The 19,494-nt window shown below is 38.3% G+C and overlaps 1 protein-coding gene across 2 annotated transcripts in view; it reads right to left on the bottom strand.

The window, feature by feature from the left end:
* The window catches only part of LRBA (LPS responsive beige-like anchor protein), a 662,022-nt gene that overhangs the window by 460,226 nt on the left and 182,302 nt on the right, over positions 1–19,494 (bottom strand). For both annotated transcript variants that reach the window (XM_049770186.1, XM_049770185.1), the window contains exons 31-33: positions 8,225–8,303; positions 7,883–8,016; positions 147–208 (exon numbers count right to left, since the gene is read on the bottom strand). In XM_049770186.1, coding sequence (XP_049626143.1) covers positions 147–208; positions 7,883–8,016; positions 8,225–8,303 — 275 coding nt within the window. The remainder of the gene's footprint in view (positions 1–146; positions 209–7,882; positions 8,017–8,224; positions 8,304–19,494) is intronic.

The raw sequence follows: 19,494 nt of genomic DNA, 5'->3' as shown, positions 1-19,494 counted from the left end.
TCAAAGTAATTTATGATGCAAATTCAATTTTTCTCAAACTATTATGGCATTTCTCAAACTCTATGTCTAATAAAACAAGGTAATATATTTGTGAAAGAAAGACATCAGAAATTTACTTTTAACTCAACTTTATTCATGGCACTCACCTGAGAGCACAGCAGCATAACCAGTTCCACAACTGAACTGCTAGACTTCATGCAAACCAAGCCTATTTTGAAGAGAATTTTAAAAATAAATAAAGTTGCAAAGTGAAAAGCAACTATGAAAAATATATGTAAAAAACTTTGTCCAAATAGGTTTTTAAGACAAAATTCAGCATCCTGTTATCAACAAGGTCTGTATACATTTGTTATATGGTTGGACAGATGCTCTGTAACTAGTTTAAACTTGTCATCAAAACTAACACCATTTTTTTGGGTAAACTACTTCATTTCAGCTTTCAAAATACTAAAACATATATTACAACTTCAGGTACAATGACATTTCATAATACTCAAAGAAATGTGCACAACATATGCCATATTGATCAACACCATCTACATTTTGTTTGGAGGAGAGATGTTATACATGCAGGAAGGGAAATGGCTTGCTGACCTTTGCTTTCTCCACCACACTCTCTCCCTTCAGCCCTCTAGCTATCAATCAAGTTTCCATTTTGTTTCATGGCAGCAGACATCCCAAACACTCTTATTAGTACCCTGACCTATGACCTCACACAAAACCTTAAACAGAAGTGTAAACCATTGTCTGTTATATATTTTTGATTTCTTATAAATTAATACATATGTTTTCTCTTATGTTTCTTTTTTCTTCACCAAGACTATCAAAAAGAAACCTATACAAAGCAAATAATAATCTAAATAATTACTCATGTATGGTTCCTAATAAAGTCTAAAATAAAGAAAATTTTATAATGAATAATTTTAATAATTTCAGTAGTTATAAGCCCTAAGTTCGCAAAAATATAAAAGGTTACATTTTTATTCAAAATTATTCTAAACAAATAACATTTGGGTTCTAGCGTCTAACAACTAAAATAACATTCATGGTATGCTTACATGTCCAACAGAATTATCTTCATTGTTCTCCATTAAATCTTTGCAGGTATCCTATTCCATTCAAATTCCTTTCTGCAATCTACAATTTTTTAATTTGGGGCTTCACCTGGCTGTGCCACAGGCTATTCCAGGCTTTGTGCTCAGAGGCCACTTATGGTGGCATTCTGGTGATGAATCAGGGATTGAATCCAGGGTTCCTGTATGTAAATCTTACACTCAACCCCTGAGTTTTCTACATACCCATTCTCCTTCTCCCTTCCCACATTTAATCATGATGCCTCATATATACAAAGCACATGTTGGCAATCTATAGCTCACAAGCAGCATTTAAGTTAAGCAGATTCAAGTTCAATTTACCCAACGAACATAAAAACAGCAATCTGAAGATACATAGACACCACAACTTTAATGCAACACAATGTACAATAGCCTGTCTGACAAAACAACTTAAGTGCCCCATTGTGGTGGTAGTGTACAGTAACTCTACATGAATACTATATACTTAAACAGTATTGTAATAGGTTACAAAAAACAATATTATAATATTATCTAAAGTAGGTTTAAAAAATACAAGACTAGAGCAATAGCATAGAAGATGTTGCCTGCCTTGCATGCAGGTGACCTGGCTTAAACACCACTACCCCATAGAGTTTCCTAATAAGTCAGAAATGATTACTGAGCTACAGAACCAAGAGAAATCCTTAAACACCACTGTGTTGAGGGTGGGGAAGGGAGGAAAGAAGGGAGGGAGGGAGGAAGAGGAAGGAAGGAAGAAGAAGGAAGGAAGGAAGGAAGGAAGGAAGGAAGGAAGGAAGGAAGGAAGGAAGGAAGGAAGGAAGGAAGGAAGGAAGAAAGGGAGGGAGGGAGGGAGGGAGGGAGGAGGGAGGGAGGGAGGAGGGTGGAAGGAAGGAAGAAAAAAAGGAAGGGGGCCCGGAAAGATAGCACAGCGGCGTTTGCCTTGCAAGCACCCGATCCAGGACCAAAGGTGGTTGGTTCGAATCCCGGCGTCCCATATGGTCCCCCGTGCCTGCCAGGAGCTATTTCTGAGTAGACAGCCAGGAGTGACCCCTGAGCACTGCTGGGTGTGGCCAAAAAAAAAAACAAGAAAAAAAGGAAGGAAGGATGGAAGGAAGGAAGGATGGAAGAAAGGAAGGAAGGATGGAAGAAAGGAAGAAAGGAAGGAAGGGAGGGAGGAAGAGAGGAAGGGAGGGAGGGAGGAAGAAAAAAGGAAGGAAGGAAGGAAGGAAGGAAGGAAGGAAGGAAGGAAGGAAGGAAGGAAGGAAGGAAGGAAGGAAGGAAGGGAGGGAGGGAGGGAGGGAGGGAGGGAGGGAGGAGGGAGGGAGGGAGGAGGGTGGAAGGAAGGGAGGGAGGGAGAAAGAGAGGGAGGGAGGCAGGAAGAAAAAAAGGAAGGAAAGAAAGAAGGAAGGGAGGGAGGGAGGAAGGGAGGAAGGAAGGGAGGGAGGAAGGAGGGAGGGAGGAAGGAAGGAGGGAGGGAGGAAGGGAGGCAGGAAGAAAAAAGGAAGGAAGGAAGGAAGGAAGGAAGGAAGGAAGGAAGGAAGGAAGGAAGGAAGGAAGGAAGGAAAGAAGGAAGGGAGAAAGGGAGGGAGGGAGGGAGGATGGAAGGGAGGGAGGGAGGATAGAAGGGAGGGAGGAAGGAAGGAAGGGAGGGAGGGAGGAAGAAAAAAGGAAGGAAGGAAGGGAGGGAGGGAGGAAGGAAGGAAGGGAGGGAGGGAGGAAGAAAAAAGGAAGGAAGGAAGGGAGGGAGGGAGGAAGGAAGGAAGGAAGGAAGGAAGGAAGGAAGGAAGGAAGGAAGGAAGGAAGGAAAGAAGGAAGGAAGGAAGGAAGGGAGGAAGGGAGGGAGGGAGGAAGGAAGGGAGGGAGGGAGGGTGGAAGGGAGGGAGGGAGGAAGGGAGGATGGAAGGGAGGGAGGGAGGAAGGGAGGGAGGGAGGGAGGGAGGGAGGGAGGAGGGAGGAGGGAGGGAGGGAGGAAGAAAAAAGGAAGGAAGGAAGGGAGGGAGGGAGGAAGGAAGGAAGGGAGGGAGGGAGGAAGAAAAAAGGAAGGAAGGGAGGGAGGGAGGGAGGAAGGAAGGAAGGAAGGAAGGAAGGAAGGAAGGAAGGAAGGAAGGAAGGAAGGAAGGAAGGAAGGAAAGAAGGAAGGAAGGAAGGAAGGAAGGGAGGAAGGGAGGGAGGGAGGAAGGAAGGGAGGGAGGGAGGGTGGAAGGGAGGGAGGGAGGAAGGGAGGATGGAAGGGAGGGAGGGAGGAAGGGAGGGAGGGAGGGAGGGAGGGAGGGAGGAGGGAGGAGGGAGGGAGGGAGGAAGAAAAAAGGAAGGAAGGGAGGGAGGGAGGGAGGGAGGGAGGGAGGGAGGAAGGAAGGAAGGAAGGAAGGAAGGAAGGAAGGAAGGAAGGAAGGAAGGAAGGAAGGAAGGAAGGAAGGAAGGAAGGAAGGAAGGAAGGAAGATCTAAGTGCTCATTCCCAAAAGATGAGATAAAGTAAGCATACAAAATGGAATACTATTCTATTTTTAAAACATTAAATTCTGAATGGGGTGGGGGAAAAAAAAACAAAATAAAACATTAAATTCTGCCATTTGTAACAACATGGATGGACCCAGAGGGTATTACACTTGTAAAGTAAGTTAAATGGAGAACAAACATGATATGAATTCAGTCATGTGGTTAAAAAGACATGAAAATGAAACTGAACCAAGTTAAATATTCATTTTTCTTAGTGTCTACAAAATAACATAGAAATGAAGATAATAGTGTTAGCAACAGCATGAAAATTAGCTGTAGAAAATTAACACATTACATTACGCAGGCAGAGATCATTCAAATAGGCTAAATGTGTTTCTAGAGTTACAGTGATCGTAGTTCCCCATGCTAATGCCATGACACAAAGCAAGGGTGCAGCAATGCTCTGGGGCCAGAAAGATAGTACAACAGGAAGGCATTTGCCTTGCATACAGCATGTCCACATTTGACCCCAGCACACCATATGGTCTCCCAAGATTGCCAGTAGAGATTTCCCTGTGCAAAGCTAGGAGTTAAGTCCTAACCACTGCCAGGAGTGCCTTCCCTCTCCCTTCAGAAAAAAAAAAAAAAAAAAAAAAACACCTCCATCTCTCATAGCTGGTATAGTCCTTGGCTGATATAAAATTCTGACAGTCTGTATTAGATGGAAATGCCAAATCCTCCAAATACCTCAAAAGTCACTACTTTCAAGCAAGCAAATTCTGACTATCAATCGTTCCTAATGATCTAATCTAGAGTAACTAGAAATTCTACCAATTTTTCTTTAGACTGTGGAACATTTGAATCCTAATTTAATGTTTTTTTTTGTTTGTTTGTTTGTTTTTGGGCCACACCCGTTTGACGCTCAGGGGATACTCCTGGCTAAGCGCTCAGAAATTGCCCCTGGCTTGGGGGAACCATATGGGACGCCGGGGGATCGAACCGCGGTCCATTCCTTGGCTAGCGCTTACAAGGCAGACACCTTATCTCTAGCGCCACCTTCCCGGCCCCTTGAATCCTAATTTAGCTGAGTTTTTTTTTTATTATTATCTAGGTTCTGTTCTTTATTTTATTTATTTATTCATGTTGGTTTGGGAGCCAGCCCTAGAGATGCTCAGGGGTCCTGACTCTGTGCTTTGAAATCCTTCCTGGCAGGCTCCTGGGCATCATTTGAGATGCTGGGATCAAACCTGTGTCAGCTGCATGCAAGGCAAACACCCTCCATGCTCTGTTTTTGCTCTGGTCCCTTGGCTGAGTTTTTATATCCATTTATTAGTAAATAAAAATAGTAACAACAGCTTTTAGCTAATCAAAATTAGATATATAGGTCCTTTTAAGGGGGGAAATTACATTTCAGTTTTATTTCCCAGTAATAAATGTTAGCAAACTAGAAAAAAGGTTGATATTACTTGATGAATGTAAAAATTCAGGAAAAAGACATGGCTACTGATCATAGCTGATACTGATCATAGCTACTTGAATTCAAAGCTCACAAAATACTAAGATCCAAGAACTTCATAACTTGGATAGAAAAATTCATGAGTGTTTTAGAGTGGACTTTGTTTATCGTCCTACACAACAGAATCCCTGCTATTTTTGAGCACCATTTTTGCCATTAACATTAAGGTAACAGATATGAAAAAGACATCCATTCTAAATCTTCTGATTTACATTTAGACCCCAAGAATTTTTACAAAGATATACTCTAAAACAACCCTAGATTAGAGCTTTAATAGTTGTAGAAATGTCAGTCTTCATTTTATATATACACATGTTAGAACCCCATTAGCACAAAAGAAGATACAAGATAGTGCCAATTGAGGGATCTGAAGAGTTCAGAAAGCTTTCTCTCTAAAATTCTCTCAGATTAAGAAGTGCTCAGTTCAACAGAGTTTATTCTGATTAGTGCTTCAAAGATCTTAAATTATAATGTCTTCAAAAGGAACAGAATCAAGATGCTAATGACCTTTATTTTTCAAAATATTTATATTTCTCAATTTTTCAAATACCACTGCAATTTCTTTACCACTTTTTATAACACATCTATTACTCTTTCTTTTATCTTACTAATAAACTTAAAAACACACCAAAGCTTGCACAATCAAAACCCAGTGATAGGTACTTAAGAGCACAAAGATTAAGGCATTCATCATGCAAGAGGCTGCAACATTGATAACTAGTAACTATCACGGCATTCTACACACCACCATGCAAGGACAGAGTGAACTCTGAGTGAGTACTCATGAGTGTGGCCTACACACACACACACACACACACACACACACACACACACACAGTGAACTCTGAATGAGTACTCATGAGTGTGGCCTACACACACACACACACACACACACACACACACACACACATACACACACACAAGAATACAAAAATAAAATAAATAGAACTACCCCCTCAAAAGTTTTGACTCATGAAAATTCTCAAGAAAAACTTAGAAAATCATTCTTAACAATTGCTAACCAACAACTCTTCGTTAAAAATATTTTCAAAGATTTGGGGTGGGGCATACCAGGCAGCACTCAGTGGTTACTCCTAGCTCTGAGCCTCAGAAATCACTCATGGCAGGATCTCGGAACAATTTGAGATGCCAAGGATCGAACCCAGGTTGGCCACGTGCAAGGCAAACCCACTGTGCTACTGCTCTGGCCCCAAAAATTATTTTCAAAGTATTTTATTTTTTAATTTGAAGCACTAAGACTAACAATACTATTAATGACAGGGTTTCATGAACACAATACTTCAGCACCACACCAGTGTATCTGCTTCCTTCTCCCTGAATTTTGGAGACCCCACTCTGCCAACACTCCTCCCCCATCACCCATCACCAAGTTCTGTAGAAAATTTTAAATTGCCTTCAATAATCTACAGAAAGATAAAGCAGTGCTGATGAATACTAAAAGCTTTAGTAAGAATTTAAGAATGAGGACTGGAGTGATAACAGAGCAGTAGGACATTTGCCTTGCACACGGCCAACCAGGGATGGAACCGGGCTCAATTCCCGAATTCTATATGGTCCCCAAAGCCTGCCAGGTGCGATTTCTGAGTGCACAGCCAGGAGTAACCCTTGAGCACAGCCAGGTGTGGTCCAAAAACAAAGAACAAAAAAAAAAAAAAAAGTGCTTTTTAAATTTTTTTAAAAATGAGTTAAAATTGATATTTGGTTACTTGTTTCAAAAGTATCTATGATACATCATAAATGAACAACTTTCTTTGTTTACATCTAACTGTTCCATTTTGGTATTTTTTTAAAATATACCTAATGATGTAAAACTCTAATAATTGATTTATTCAAAATTTTATTAGACGGCTATGTCTTCAATTTTACAATTTGAAATATATTCAGATTTACAAATATCATTTGAAATGGTGAATTTACTATTTTTTAAATTTTTTATATGAAGCTTTCACTTCCAATTATTTTCATATATACGCTTGCTATTATTCACTTATGACCCCATTCTAAGTAAATCATGCTGCATAATCAATACAAAAAATACAAAAGTATGAAACATCTTTTAACAAAATGTGATCTTCTGGGTTCTTGTCATAGAACATTGCATAAATTTTTGCAAAAAAATATTTTTTGATCAACATGCTGAGAAAATATATTTGCTTTCTAACCTTAGAAATAAATGTTTCTGGGCCAAAGAATAGTACAATAGTTGACCTGATTTCAATCTTCAGTATTCCAGGTGGTCCCTAGGGCATCAAGTGATCCATGGACACAGAGCCAAGAGTTAAGCCCTGAGCACTGCCAAGTGTGCCCCCCAAAAAAGGAATGAAATAACCCAAATAAATGCCACACTAATACCTTTCAATCTGTCTTTTAGTCTGTTGATTCAACGCATCATTTTCTGCATCATCCAAATTACTATTAAAAATCCTGAAGAGAGGCCTAAGCAGTGGTGAAAGCCATAAGGCATCTGCCTTGCTTGCGCTAGCCTAGGATGAACTGTGGTTCGATCCCTTAGCATCCCATATGGTCCCCCATGCCAGGAATGAATTCTGAGCACATAGCCAGAAGTAACTCCTGAACGGCACCGGGTGTGGTAAAAAAAAAAAAAAAAAAAAAACAAAAAAAAATAAATAAACACAAAAATTCCTGAAGAGATTAGAACATAAGAGAAATGTGAGGCAGGCTTCAAAGGTAGACATGATGTATGAGAAAAACAGTCAAAGATGGAGAACAGTTCACTTAAACATGAAACCTCTATGTACTTCTTATTAATGATTAAGCTTAACTTTAACATGTAAATACTCATAAAACAAAGAAGTTAAAAAAATCACTTACTTGTTCCTTCTATAAGTAATTCTTGTCCATGGCTACCCAAAAGCGTCCGAGAAAGAAAAGGGGCAAAATCCACAAAAATTTCTCTCAAAAGAGGAGCAGCCTTTTCCAGAGCATGTTCCAGTCTTTCGGTGATACTATTAGAAAGATGTTATGTTAACTGACAGATTAAAAATTCCCAACTTTTCTATTTTTCAAATGAGGTATGAGTTTCATTCAACTTTTTACAATCACAAGCCAGATTACTGTCATGCATAAATATAGCCATTCCTCCAGGAGGAATGGAATATTAAAGAGCAATCTAAGAGAATAAATCACAAATATCCAAGTGAGTAGTTTGAATACCTCATATTTGAGACTTGGTCTTGTGGAACTGAACCAACTGCAGGAACTGAAGGCAATTTTGCATTAGAAGATCTACCACCTATTAAAAAATATATTGTCAGAAATTTTCTGGTTTTAAAAATAAGTTCAACAAAATATAAAGTTATAACTAGCATCAAAACATTATGGTGTAATTTTAAATGCCTCTAATATAAATGTTGGATAACACTGAAATCTAAGAATTAAGTTTTTGCTATATCACTTAATACAAATTCAATTATCATGCCAAGTAATCCTTCTAAGTATAGGCTAAATAAAATTAGTGAGTACATTCTTATTCAATAAATTAAGATCACTAATCTTTTCCATTACAAGTGGAAGTAAAGATAACAAAGATATTAAAGATAACTGAAGGCCAAAAATAACTGAACATCAAATTTTGTCTGAAATAGGTATCATCTACCTTTACCATAAAAACTACCTTAATCTGCCATCAAGTAACTTCTTTTTTTTTTTGATTTATATCTTTATTTAAACACCGTGATTACAAACATGATTGTGGTTGGGTTCCAGTCATGTAAAGAACACCCCCCTTCACCAGTGCAACATTCCCATCACCAATGTCCCAAATCAAGTAACTTCTTGTAGGATAGCCATGACTGGTTTTGAGTTGACTTCAGCAAGCAAGCAAATGAACAAACAAACAAAACTCCTCAGTGAACAGCCTTCTCCTAATTAACCTTTCACAAATAATTTAAGAGTTTTTTGTGTTTATGGAATACTATGCATCTGTCAAAAAAAGAAGTCATGAAATTTTCCTATCCATGGATGGACATGGAAACTGTTATGCAGAATGAAATGAGTCAGAGGGAGAGAGATGGACACAGAATATTCTCACTCATCTGTGGAATTTAAGAAAAATAAAAGACAGTATGGCAAAAATACCCAGAAACAATAGAGATGAGGGCTGGAAGGACCAGCCCACGATATGAAGCTTATCACAAAAAGTTGTGAGTGCAGTTAGAAAAATAACTACACCAACAACTATCATAACAATGGTAGTGAGAGAAAAAGAATGCTAGTCTTGAAGACATGCAGGAGGTGGGAGGTGGGTGGTGGGATAAGAGATGGGAAGGTATGGTGTCAGGAAGGTTACACTGGTGAAGGGGGAGTACTTTTTATGACTGAAACCCAAATACAAACATGTTTTAACCACAGTGCTAAATAAAGATATTTATAATTAAAAAAGAATTTGTGTGTTTAAGGTCTATAGAGTAAGGTTGGGCTACATTCCACAGTGCTCAGGTTCTCTGTTCAGGAGTAACCAATAATGGTGCTCAAGGAAGCATCGTGTTATCTAGGACTGAACAAGAGCCAGCAGAATATAAATCAAAGGCCTTAGACCCCCTGTTTTCTCAGGCTCAAGTAAGAATTTATACAGCCTTATTTATTTGTATCTTCACTTAAAATAGATAATTTATTGTTGTACTTTCTATTTTTATTTTAATTGTTTCCTTTATTTTAGGGTGCCGGGAGTATTGCTCAAGGGAAATTCCCAGCTTGGTGTGTAGTGGTCACTTATAAACAGTCCAGAAACCATGACATTCTGGGGAAAAAAACCCAGGACTCTTCCATGCAAAGCTTGTACGCAACATCTCAAGTTCTTTGAGCCATCTCCTGGCCTGCCTGCCTGCCTGCCTGCCTGCCTGCCTTCCTTCTTCCTTCCTTCCTTCTTTCCTTCCTTCCTCCTTCCTTCCTTCCTTCCTTCCTTCCTTTCTTTCTTTCTTTCCTTCCTTCCTTCCTTCCTTCCTTCCTTCCTTCCTTCCTTCCTTCCTTCCTTCCTTCCTTCCTTCCTTTCTTTCCTTCCTTCCTTCCTCCTTCCTTCCTTTCTTTCCTTCCTTCCTTCCTTCTCTTTCTTTTCTTTCTTTTTTTTCCTTCCTTCCTTCCTTTTTTGTTTTACATTTGTTTTTACTTTTTGTTTTGTTTTGGTTTGGTTTGGTTTTTGGGTCATACCCAGGCAGCGCTCAGGGGTCACTCCTGGCTCTACACTCAGAAATCGCTCCTGGCAGGCTTGGGGAACCATATGGGATGCCAGGATTTGAACCACCGTCCTTCTGAAAGCAAGACAAATGCCCTACCTCCATGGTATCTCTCCGGCCTCCTGTTTTTACTTATTGTTATATAAAATCTTTATTTTTTTTATTTTTATTTTGATCATAATAGCTTACATATCTTTCACAGTAGTATTTTAGGTACATATCAACATTGAATCAGGGGAATACCCATCACCAAATTTGTCCTCCCCCCCCATCCCAGTTCCCCTTCTGCAACCCATATACCCCACCATCACCCCTGGACTGCTAGAGTAGGTGGTCCCCTCTTTGCCCAGCTCACTATTAGTTAAAATCTATATTTTTTAATTTTTTTAATAAAATCTTTATTTAAGCACCATGATTACAAGCATGATTGTAGTTGGGTTTCAATCATAAACAGAATACTTCCCTTCACCATGCAACATTCCCACCACTAATGCCTCCCTCCCTCTTTTCCCACCCCTGCCTATATTTGAGACAGGCATTCTATTTCTCTCAATCATTAACATTGTCATGCCAGTTGTTAGTGTAGTTATTTCCCTAACTGCACTCACCAATCTTTGTGGTAAGCTTCATATTGTGAGCCAATCCTTCTGGCCCACATCTCTATTGTCTCTGAGAATTATTACAATAATGTCTTTAATTTTTCTTAAAACCCAGAGATGAGTGAAATAAATCTGTATCTATCTTTCTCCCTCTGACTTATTTCACTCAACATAATAGATTCTATGTACATCCATGCATAGGAGAATTTCATGACTTCATCTCTCCTGACGGCTGCATAATATTTCATTGTGTATATATACCATGGTTTATTAGCCATTCATCTGTTGATGGGCAACTTAGTTGTTTCCAGAGTCTGGCTATTGTAAATAGCATTGCAATGAGTGTAGCTCTGAGGGATTTTTGTATTGCATTTTTGAATTCTTAGGGTATATCCCTAGGACTGGTATAGCTGGCTCAGATGAGAGCTAAATTTCCAGTTTTTCGAGGAATCTCAATAATGTTTTACGTAAGGGCTGAACTAGATGACATTCCCACCAGCAATGAATGAGAGTTCCTTTCTCTCCACATCCCCGCCAGCACTGACTTGTTCTTGTTCTCTGTAATGTGTGTCAGTCTCTGTGGTATGAGATGGTACCTCATCGTTGTCTAGATTTGCATTTCCCTGATGATTAGTGATGTGGAGCATCATGTGTTTTTTTGGCCATTTGTATTTCTTCTTTGAGGGAGTGTCTGTTCATTTCTTCTCCCCATTTTTTGATAGGCTAGATTTTTTTGTTAAGTTCTGTTAGTACCTTGTATATTTTCTATATTAGCCCCTTATTTAATGGGTATTGGATGAATAGTTTCTCCCATTTTGTGGGTGGCTTTTGTATCCTAGGCACTATTTCCTTTGAGGTACAGAAACTTCTCAGCTTAATATATTCCCATCTGTTTATCTCTGCTTCCACTTGTTTGGAGAGTACTGTTTCCTCCTTGAAGATGCATTCATTCCCAATGTCATGGAGTATTTTACCTACTTACATATTGTTCTATATACTTTATGGTTTGGGGTCTGATATCAAGGTCTTTAATCCATTTGGAGTTGAACTTTGTGCACGGTGTTATATGGGGGCCTGAGTTAGCTTTCTTGTAAGTGGCTAACCAGATGTGCCAACATGGACTCTCTATATGTCTTTCCCACTCCATTAACTTTTTTGTTGTTACTGTTGTTGTGTTTGAAGGCCATTACTGGTGATGCTCACCTGTGGCTCTGCAATCAGGAATCACTCCTGAATGTGCTTGGGGCCAATATGGGATACTGGCAAACACATACAAGGCAAACACACTCCAGTTGCTCCACTAATTTTTTTAAAAGTAGAATCTCAACTTTATCATTCTTCAATTTCTAGAGCAAGAAGAACCTAACACAATTTACCTAGCCTCAATTTACTCAATTACTCAATTTACACAAACTAAGGAAACTCCTTTAATTATCTAACTTAGGAAAAGGAATTTATTATAAGAGAAAGGACAGAACTGGACTTTTCATCATAAATGTAATATTTTGTTTATAAATGAAGGCCTTCAAAGCACACCTGGAGCTTTTACAATGTGATAAGTAGTATCTCAAAAATAGTTTATATCCAAAAGTTTCTTTTCACCTTTGTATACAATGTAATGCCAAACACAGTCATATCCATGACATTAAATGCCTATCAATATCTCATGTTCTTTCCATAGTGTTCTCAGGTTTGCTTTTTTTGTTGTTGTTGTTGTTGTTCTCTTGGTACTTTAAATTACTCTTTTAGGCTAATCAAATAAAAGTTAATTTTAGGAATAAGTAAACAGAGCTAGGCTTCCAAACCAAATAACATATCTGTTTCTAAAATATACTGCATCTTTAATAACATAATTAATAATAATAGTCCTGATTATCATGTCTCAGACAAACAGAAGATTCTAGAAATCTCTACCATTTATTTCCCCTATGGCTTTCTTTCTTTGTGAAGAAAGCACTGAAGCATTCTTTTAAAATTAATCTACCAGTTTGACTGAGACAACTGCCACTGAGCAGAACTTCTGGAAACATACTAAAAGACTTTATCCTAGGCTTCATCCTAGGATAGGTGCAAAAACCAAGATTACCAACTACAGAAGACTGATTAAAACAACAGCGATGGAACAGAACTTATGGAACTGTAAAGAAAGTCTCCACCGTAGGCTCTATCCTATGCCATGTGCAGATATGAAGATCACTAGCTACAGAAGCCTGATTTATCTACCACAACGAAGTGGAAAACTTTCAGACATCATGAAAGGACCTAGCAGAAAGTAAAAAAGCATGTATGGACCCTGTAGTTATACAAATGTCAGTATACTTCAAGGGCAGAGAAACCCTGTATCTTAGGCCAGGGGAATCCCCTTTCTAATCTCCCCAGTGTTTACTGTGCCTATGCAAAAAAAAAAAAAAAAAAGCACAAATTAAATTTCTTGATTTTTTTTTTTTTTTTTTTTTTTAGTAATTGTTATTGCTGGGTTTTTTTCTTTGCTTTGCTTTTTTTTTCCCCTGTGCTTTGGTTCATCTTTATTTCAGGACCATGGTTAGTGTTTGGTTGTAGTCTTTATTGCTGTGGTGCTTTTCAGGTTTTTTGTTTGCTTGTTAGTTTTGGAATTTGATTTTTTTTGTATTATTTTATTATTTTCCTGCCTTTTCCATTTCTTTCCTTAAACTGATTTTTATAGTCTAGAAGGACACTTCCCGGGTTTTGCTTGTTTGAATTTTTACCCCCCCCCCCTTTTTCTTTTTCTTTTCTTTATTTTTTTTACCTTTAAAATGAACCACATTACTTGAACCATCTTGTTCTGCTTCACAAATTGAGGGGAAAATAATGGAGGGCACCAAGACCAAACAGTTGTATGAACATTGAGTAGAAGTAAAAGATGATCAGACTTAAACACCAAATCCAAAGCAACTACAACAGAATCAATACCCAATCTACAGCATGCTAGATACAGAAGGGACCACTTATACTAGCAGCCCGGGGGGGGGGAGGAAGAGGGCAAATGAGGGGTGATATGGGATGCATACTGGGAACAGGGGTGGAGAGAGGACAACATTGGTGGTGAGAATGCCCTGATTCAATGTCACTACGTACCTAAAATACTACTGTGAGTGATTTGTAATCCACTTTGGTCAAAATAAAAATTATTAATAAAAAAATTAATCTCCAAAAAAAAAAAAACGGGAGGTGGGGCGATAGCACAGTGGTAGGGCATTTGCCCTACATGCAGCTGACTCAGGACGGACCTAGGTTCAATCCCTAGCATCCCAAATGGTCCCCCGAGCCAGGAGCAATTTCTGAACACACAGAAGTAGTAACCCCTGAGCTTCACCGGATGTGGCTCAAAAATAAATAAATAAAATTAATCTCCCAATAATTAATGAGCCAACATCCTAGAACAAGCATATTACCTGATACAAAATAAACTTATTTCATAGTGAATCACTCTTTTTTGCAAAATATCTTCTACTTGATAGTCACTTTTTTTTTTTTTGGTTTTTTGGGCCACACCCGTTTGATGCTCAGGGGTTACTCCTGGCTAAGTGCTCAAAAATTGCCCCTGGCTTGGGGGAACCATATGATACGCCGAGGAATTGAACTGTGGTCTTCCTTGGCTAGCGCTTGCAAGGCAGACACCTTACCTCTAGCGCCACCTCTCCGGCTCCATAGTCACTTTTCTTTTTAATAAAATTTTTACTGTTGACCTTTTTCTCATTCAAATTATCCTACAAGAAACTTTCCTGGCATCACAAAAAAGCCTTTGGGATGGGTAATGAGTATATATGGAGCCAAGGGTTGATCCCATGATGGTATGCTTCAAGGATGGAGAAACCCTGAATCCCTTAGGCCACAGGAATTCCCTTTCTTCCCCAATGCTTACTGTGCCTATGCAAAATAAAAGTGGGGGGAACGCCAAACCCTACCACTCCAGCACATATACTTTTTCTTCTTTTGTTTTGATTTTGTTAGTTTTTTACTTTATTTTCCTTCTCTTTTTTCTTCCACTTTTCTCTTTCTTTTTTACTCTTGTGGTTATTATTTAAAGATTTATTTTTATTTTTATTTGCCGGGTCCATTTTTTTCTTTTTTCTTCCATTTTTCTTTTCTTTTTTTTCTCTCTCTCTCTTCTTTCTTTTTTTGGTAGTTGTCACCAAATTTTTTTCTCCCTTTTTTCTTATCCTTTTTATCTCCAATGACAGTGAAATAGATGCTCAATCTACAACAAGCTGTAAAGTAAAGACCAGTTGCACTAGCATTCTGGTGGGTAGAGGAGGGAGATATGGGATGTATACTGGGAACAGGGGCGGAGGGAGGACACCACTGGTGGTGGGAATGCCCCTCATTCTTTGTCACTATGTACCATAAATGATGCAGTGAAAGATTTGTAATGCACTTTGGTCACAATAAAAATTTAAAAAAATATATTGCAAAAAATAAAACAAAACAAAACAAAACAAAACAAACAAAAACAATTATCCTACATAACTTAAAGGTAACTTTACACAAAAACTCTAACAAGTTAGAAAAAATGAAGTCATGAAATTTGATTATTATGGAAAAACATCGAGTATATTGCTGAGTGAAAATGAGGCAGAAAGAGAGGAACAGATATAGAATGACACCTTTGAAGGATATCTTTAAAAAAAAAACTTAGCACAAGAACAATACCAAAAGAAGATAGAAACAAGATGTGTGTGTGTGGAGGGGTACAGTTAAGACAGAAAAGGGACCATATTCCAACTATGATAATCTTAGTTGAAAATAATCTCTCTGAACAAGAACTGGATGCTAAAAGGAGATAAAGTGTATGCATACACCCCTTCAGTAACAATATTACAAACCACATTGTCTAAAAGGAAAAAAAGAGGGAGAAAGTGTAAAAGAGAGACATAAAGTGTCTAATAGGAACAGACAGGTAAATGGGAAGGAAACGTGAGAAAATTGGTAGTGGGAAATAAACATTGTTGAGGGATAGGTGTTGGAATATTCACTGTATCGCTGAAACTCACCATCAATTACTTTTTTTTTTTTTTTTTTTTTTTTTTTTTTTGTGGTTTTTGGGTCACACCCGGCAGTGCTCAGGGGTTACTCCTGGCTCCATGCTCAGAAATTGCTCCTGGCAGGCACGGGGGACCATATGGGACGCTGGGATTCGAACCGATGACCTCTTGCATGAAAGGCAAATGCCTTACCTCCATGCTATCTCTCCAGCCCCACCATCAATTACTTTTAACTCTATATTTTATGGTGATTTAAATTTTATGGTTTAAATTTTATTTTATGGTTTTTAAATTCTAGTGAACAAAATATGATTCATGCTAAAGCAATAGGTATAAACTATTTTTTTTTTGTTTTTTGGGGGCCACAACGGTGACACTCAGGGGTTACTCCTGGCTATGCACTCAGAAATTGCTCCTGGCTTGGGGATATGGGATATGGGATGCCAGGAGATCAAATCGAGGTCTGTCATAGACTAGCACCAGCAAAGCAGATGTCTTACTGCTCCATGCCACTGCTCCAGCCCCTAAATTAATTTTAAAATGAACTGCAAACGAATAGTTTCTATTAGTGAGTTTCTTCAAGTAAATACATAAACTCATATTTTACCTCCACATTTCAGTGAACAGGCAGTACTGAGACCAGCAGTGCTATACCTAGAAGTGCTCAGGGAACACCAAGGATATTCAAAGGGTCATCTGTTTCTTGGGTTCAGTAATCACCCTGAGTCCTACATTTCTACAATTTTTTTGCTTGTTAGTGCCACATCAGTTGGTGTATAGGTATTACTACTAGCTCTGTGCTCAAGGTCATTCTTGACAGTGCTCAGGATCCCATGCAGTACCAAAGATCAAACCTGGATCGGTCTTGGAAAAGGTAAGTCCACTACTTGTTGCACTCTCTCTAAAGCCTGAAGTTCTAGTTTTGAAAACCAATTTCATTACTTCCCATTACGTGGCCACTTCTGAAAGTACTATTCAGTCCTTCCATTACTACACAGCAATCATTAAATGCCAAGAGATAAGATTCATTTATTGTAATTTGCCTTGCACTAGCAATTTTCTAAATTCTTGACAGCAATAATAACTTTAAATTGTGGCTAACTACTGTCTTCGATCAGCAGTTATTAAGTATTTCTGAGGAATTTTTCAGTTACTTGTATTTTATTTTAATTATTTTCAGGGACACTCCCAATCAGCTTAAGATGGGCCATAGTGGGCCAGAAAGCAGCCTCCTACAGTCTAAGCCATGTCCCCAGTCCGAGTGATAGTTTTATTCTGGAGTCTGGGTTTTGTATTTGAGTCTTGAAGGATGTGGACTATACTAGTTCTCCTTACTCCTGGCTCTGTACTGAGGGGTCCATATGTGGTGGTAGGGATCAAACTGTGGTCAGCAGCATGAAAATAAGCTATTTCCCTCCCAAACTAACTCTCCCCTGCTCATGGTCATTATTAAAGATGAGATATATTTAGACCTATGAAATACTCTAAGAGACTACTGTTCTTTTTTTTTAACTTTGCTAAAGTAGAGGAATAGGAATTCATAATGTCTCACTTAAAAGCATAGACTACACCTCAAGAAAATCTACATAGCCTTAGGCACTAGTGAAACAAAAAGTTCTTTTTGTTTGTTTATTTTTTGGGCCACACCCAGTGACACTCAGGGGTTACTCCTGGCTATGGGGTCAGAAATCGCTCCTATCTTGGGGGACCATAAGGGGTGCTGGAGGATCAGACCGCAGTCCATCCTAGGTTATAGCATGCAAAGCAATGCCCTACCTCTGTGCTACCACTTGCGCCACAGCTCCAGCCCAAAAAAAAAAAAAAAAAAGGCACTGGTGACTCCAAATAAAAGGTATAAACAACTGCAGATTAACCTGAAAATAATGCCAATTCCCACATCTAAAAGACATTAGACCAGAAAGAGATCTTTACAAAGTATTATCTCCAAATCATAAAAGATACTTTACTATCACAGATAAACTAGAAATAATAACAAGGAAAACTAAGATTGACTAACTAAATATAACCTTAATTTTATACAAGGTTGTGCTTTATTTCTGCCATAGAAAAAACGTAATTCTCAAATACATCCGATATTTTCATCAACTCAAATAAAAATCATGAGTTTATGGTAAATTAACTGTTTTAAGTTAATTTAATGTAAAATATTTTCAACAAATGATAATGCGTATCTAAATACAGAAGCTGTTTCCAATATGTGGAACAAAGCTGATTTTATCTTTTCCTTTTCCTTATACTGATAAAGAGGCTCCTTCAAACTGACAGTTCTCCAGAATTCAGAAGAACAAGTATCAATAGATTGCACAGTATTTATCCTAGAAACAGCCAATTGTTTATTCAAAGTCTTTGTGTGCACATAAGTAATGTCAATTATAACAAAGCAATTAAAGCATATGCCAACATTTGATTCCAAAATACTGAATATTTTAAATCCCCCACCTCCATGACCTCTTCTCCCAAGTCATTCTGAACAAATTCATAGAAGGATAATCTACATACCCAGTAATAAATTACACTCAATAAAACTTGATTGAGTGAATTAAGATAAGTCTCTTGGATTAAATCTTACAGAATAAAAAAGAAGCGTATCTGTTTCTTCAACATAAAAATAGACACACACACACACACACACACACACACACACACGCATGCACACACACAGAGACTAGAAAGATAAAACAGGAGATAAGATTTTTGCCTGTCATGAGGCAGACCATGTTTTAAATCCTGGCACCAAAATATGGTTCCTGAGTTCAGAGACAGGATAACTTCTTAGCAGATAAAGCCCCAAACCAAAAACAACTCTCCCCAATAATAAACCAAAATAAACAAACAGCTCTACTAAACAAAGCACAAAGGTATAAAAGCATAATTATTAAAGTTTGTGCATTAGCAAAATTCTAATATATAATTATTGGAATTATATTGGAATGACTGGATTTCGACTATTGCTTAGGAACTTTTTAGTTTCTGGTGCTGAGGGGCTACTCCCAGACTCAATGTTTTGAGGCTTGCTCCCAAGGATGCTCAGGAGAACCATGCAGTGCCACTCTCCTGAATGCACAGTGTGTGCTCCAATACTCTTCTTCTTCTTCCAATACTTCCAATACTTCCAATACTTCTTCTTTCTTCTTCTTTCTTCTTTCTTCTTCTTCTTCCTCTTCCTCCTCCTCCTCGTTCTTTTCTTCTTCTTCCTTCTTTCCTTCCTTCCTTCTTCCTTCCTTCCTTCCTTCTTTCCTTCTCTCTCTCTCTTCCTTCCTTCCTTCCTTCCTTCCTTCCTTCCTTCTTTCCTTCTTTCTTTCTTTCCTTCTTTCTTTCTTTCTTCCTTTCTTCCTTCCGTCCTTCCTTCCTTCCTTCCTTCCTTCCTTCCTTCCTTCCTTCCTTCCTTCCTTCTTTCTTTCTTTCTTTCTTTCTTTCTTTTTCTTTCTTCCTGGCTTTGTTTTATTTTTTTTTTATTCCAAGATCGTAGTTATTGTATGGCTGCTGTCTATATTGCTCTGGTGCTTTTCGAGTTTTTTATTTTTTTTATCTTTTATTTTATTTTTTAATTTTTTTGTACTTTTGTTATATTTTTCTTCCTTTTCCCTCTCTGCTGTTAAACTGATAGATATAGGAGCCTCTAGAAGGAC

The sequence above is a fragment of the Suncus etruscus genome, chromosome 3 (genome assembly GCF_024139225.1).
Source record: "Suncus etruscus isolate mSunEtr1 chromosome 3, mSunEtr1.pri.cur, whole genome shotgun sequence".
Taxonomy (NCBI): Eukaryota; Metazoa; Chordata; class Mammalia; order Eulipotyphla; family Soricidae; genus Suncus; species Suncus etruscus.
This window is presented reverse-complemented; position numbering and strand designations above follow the sequence as displayed.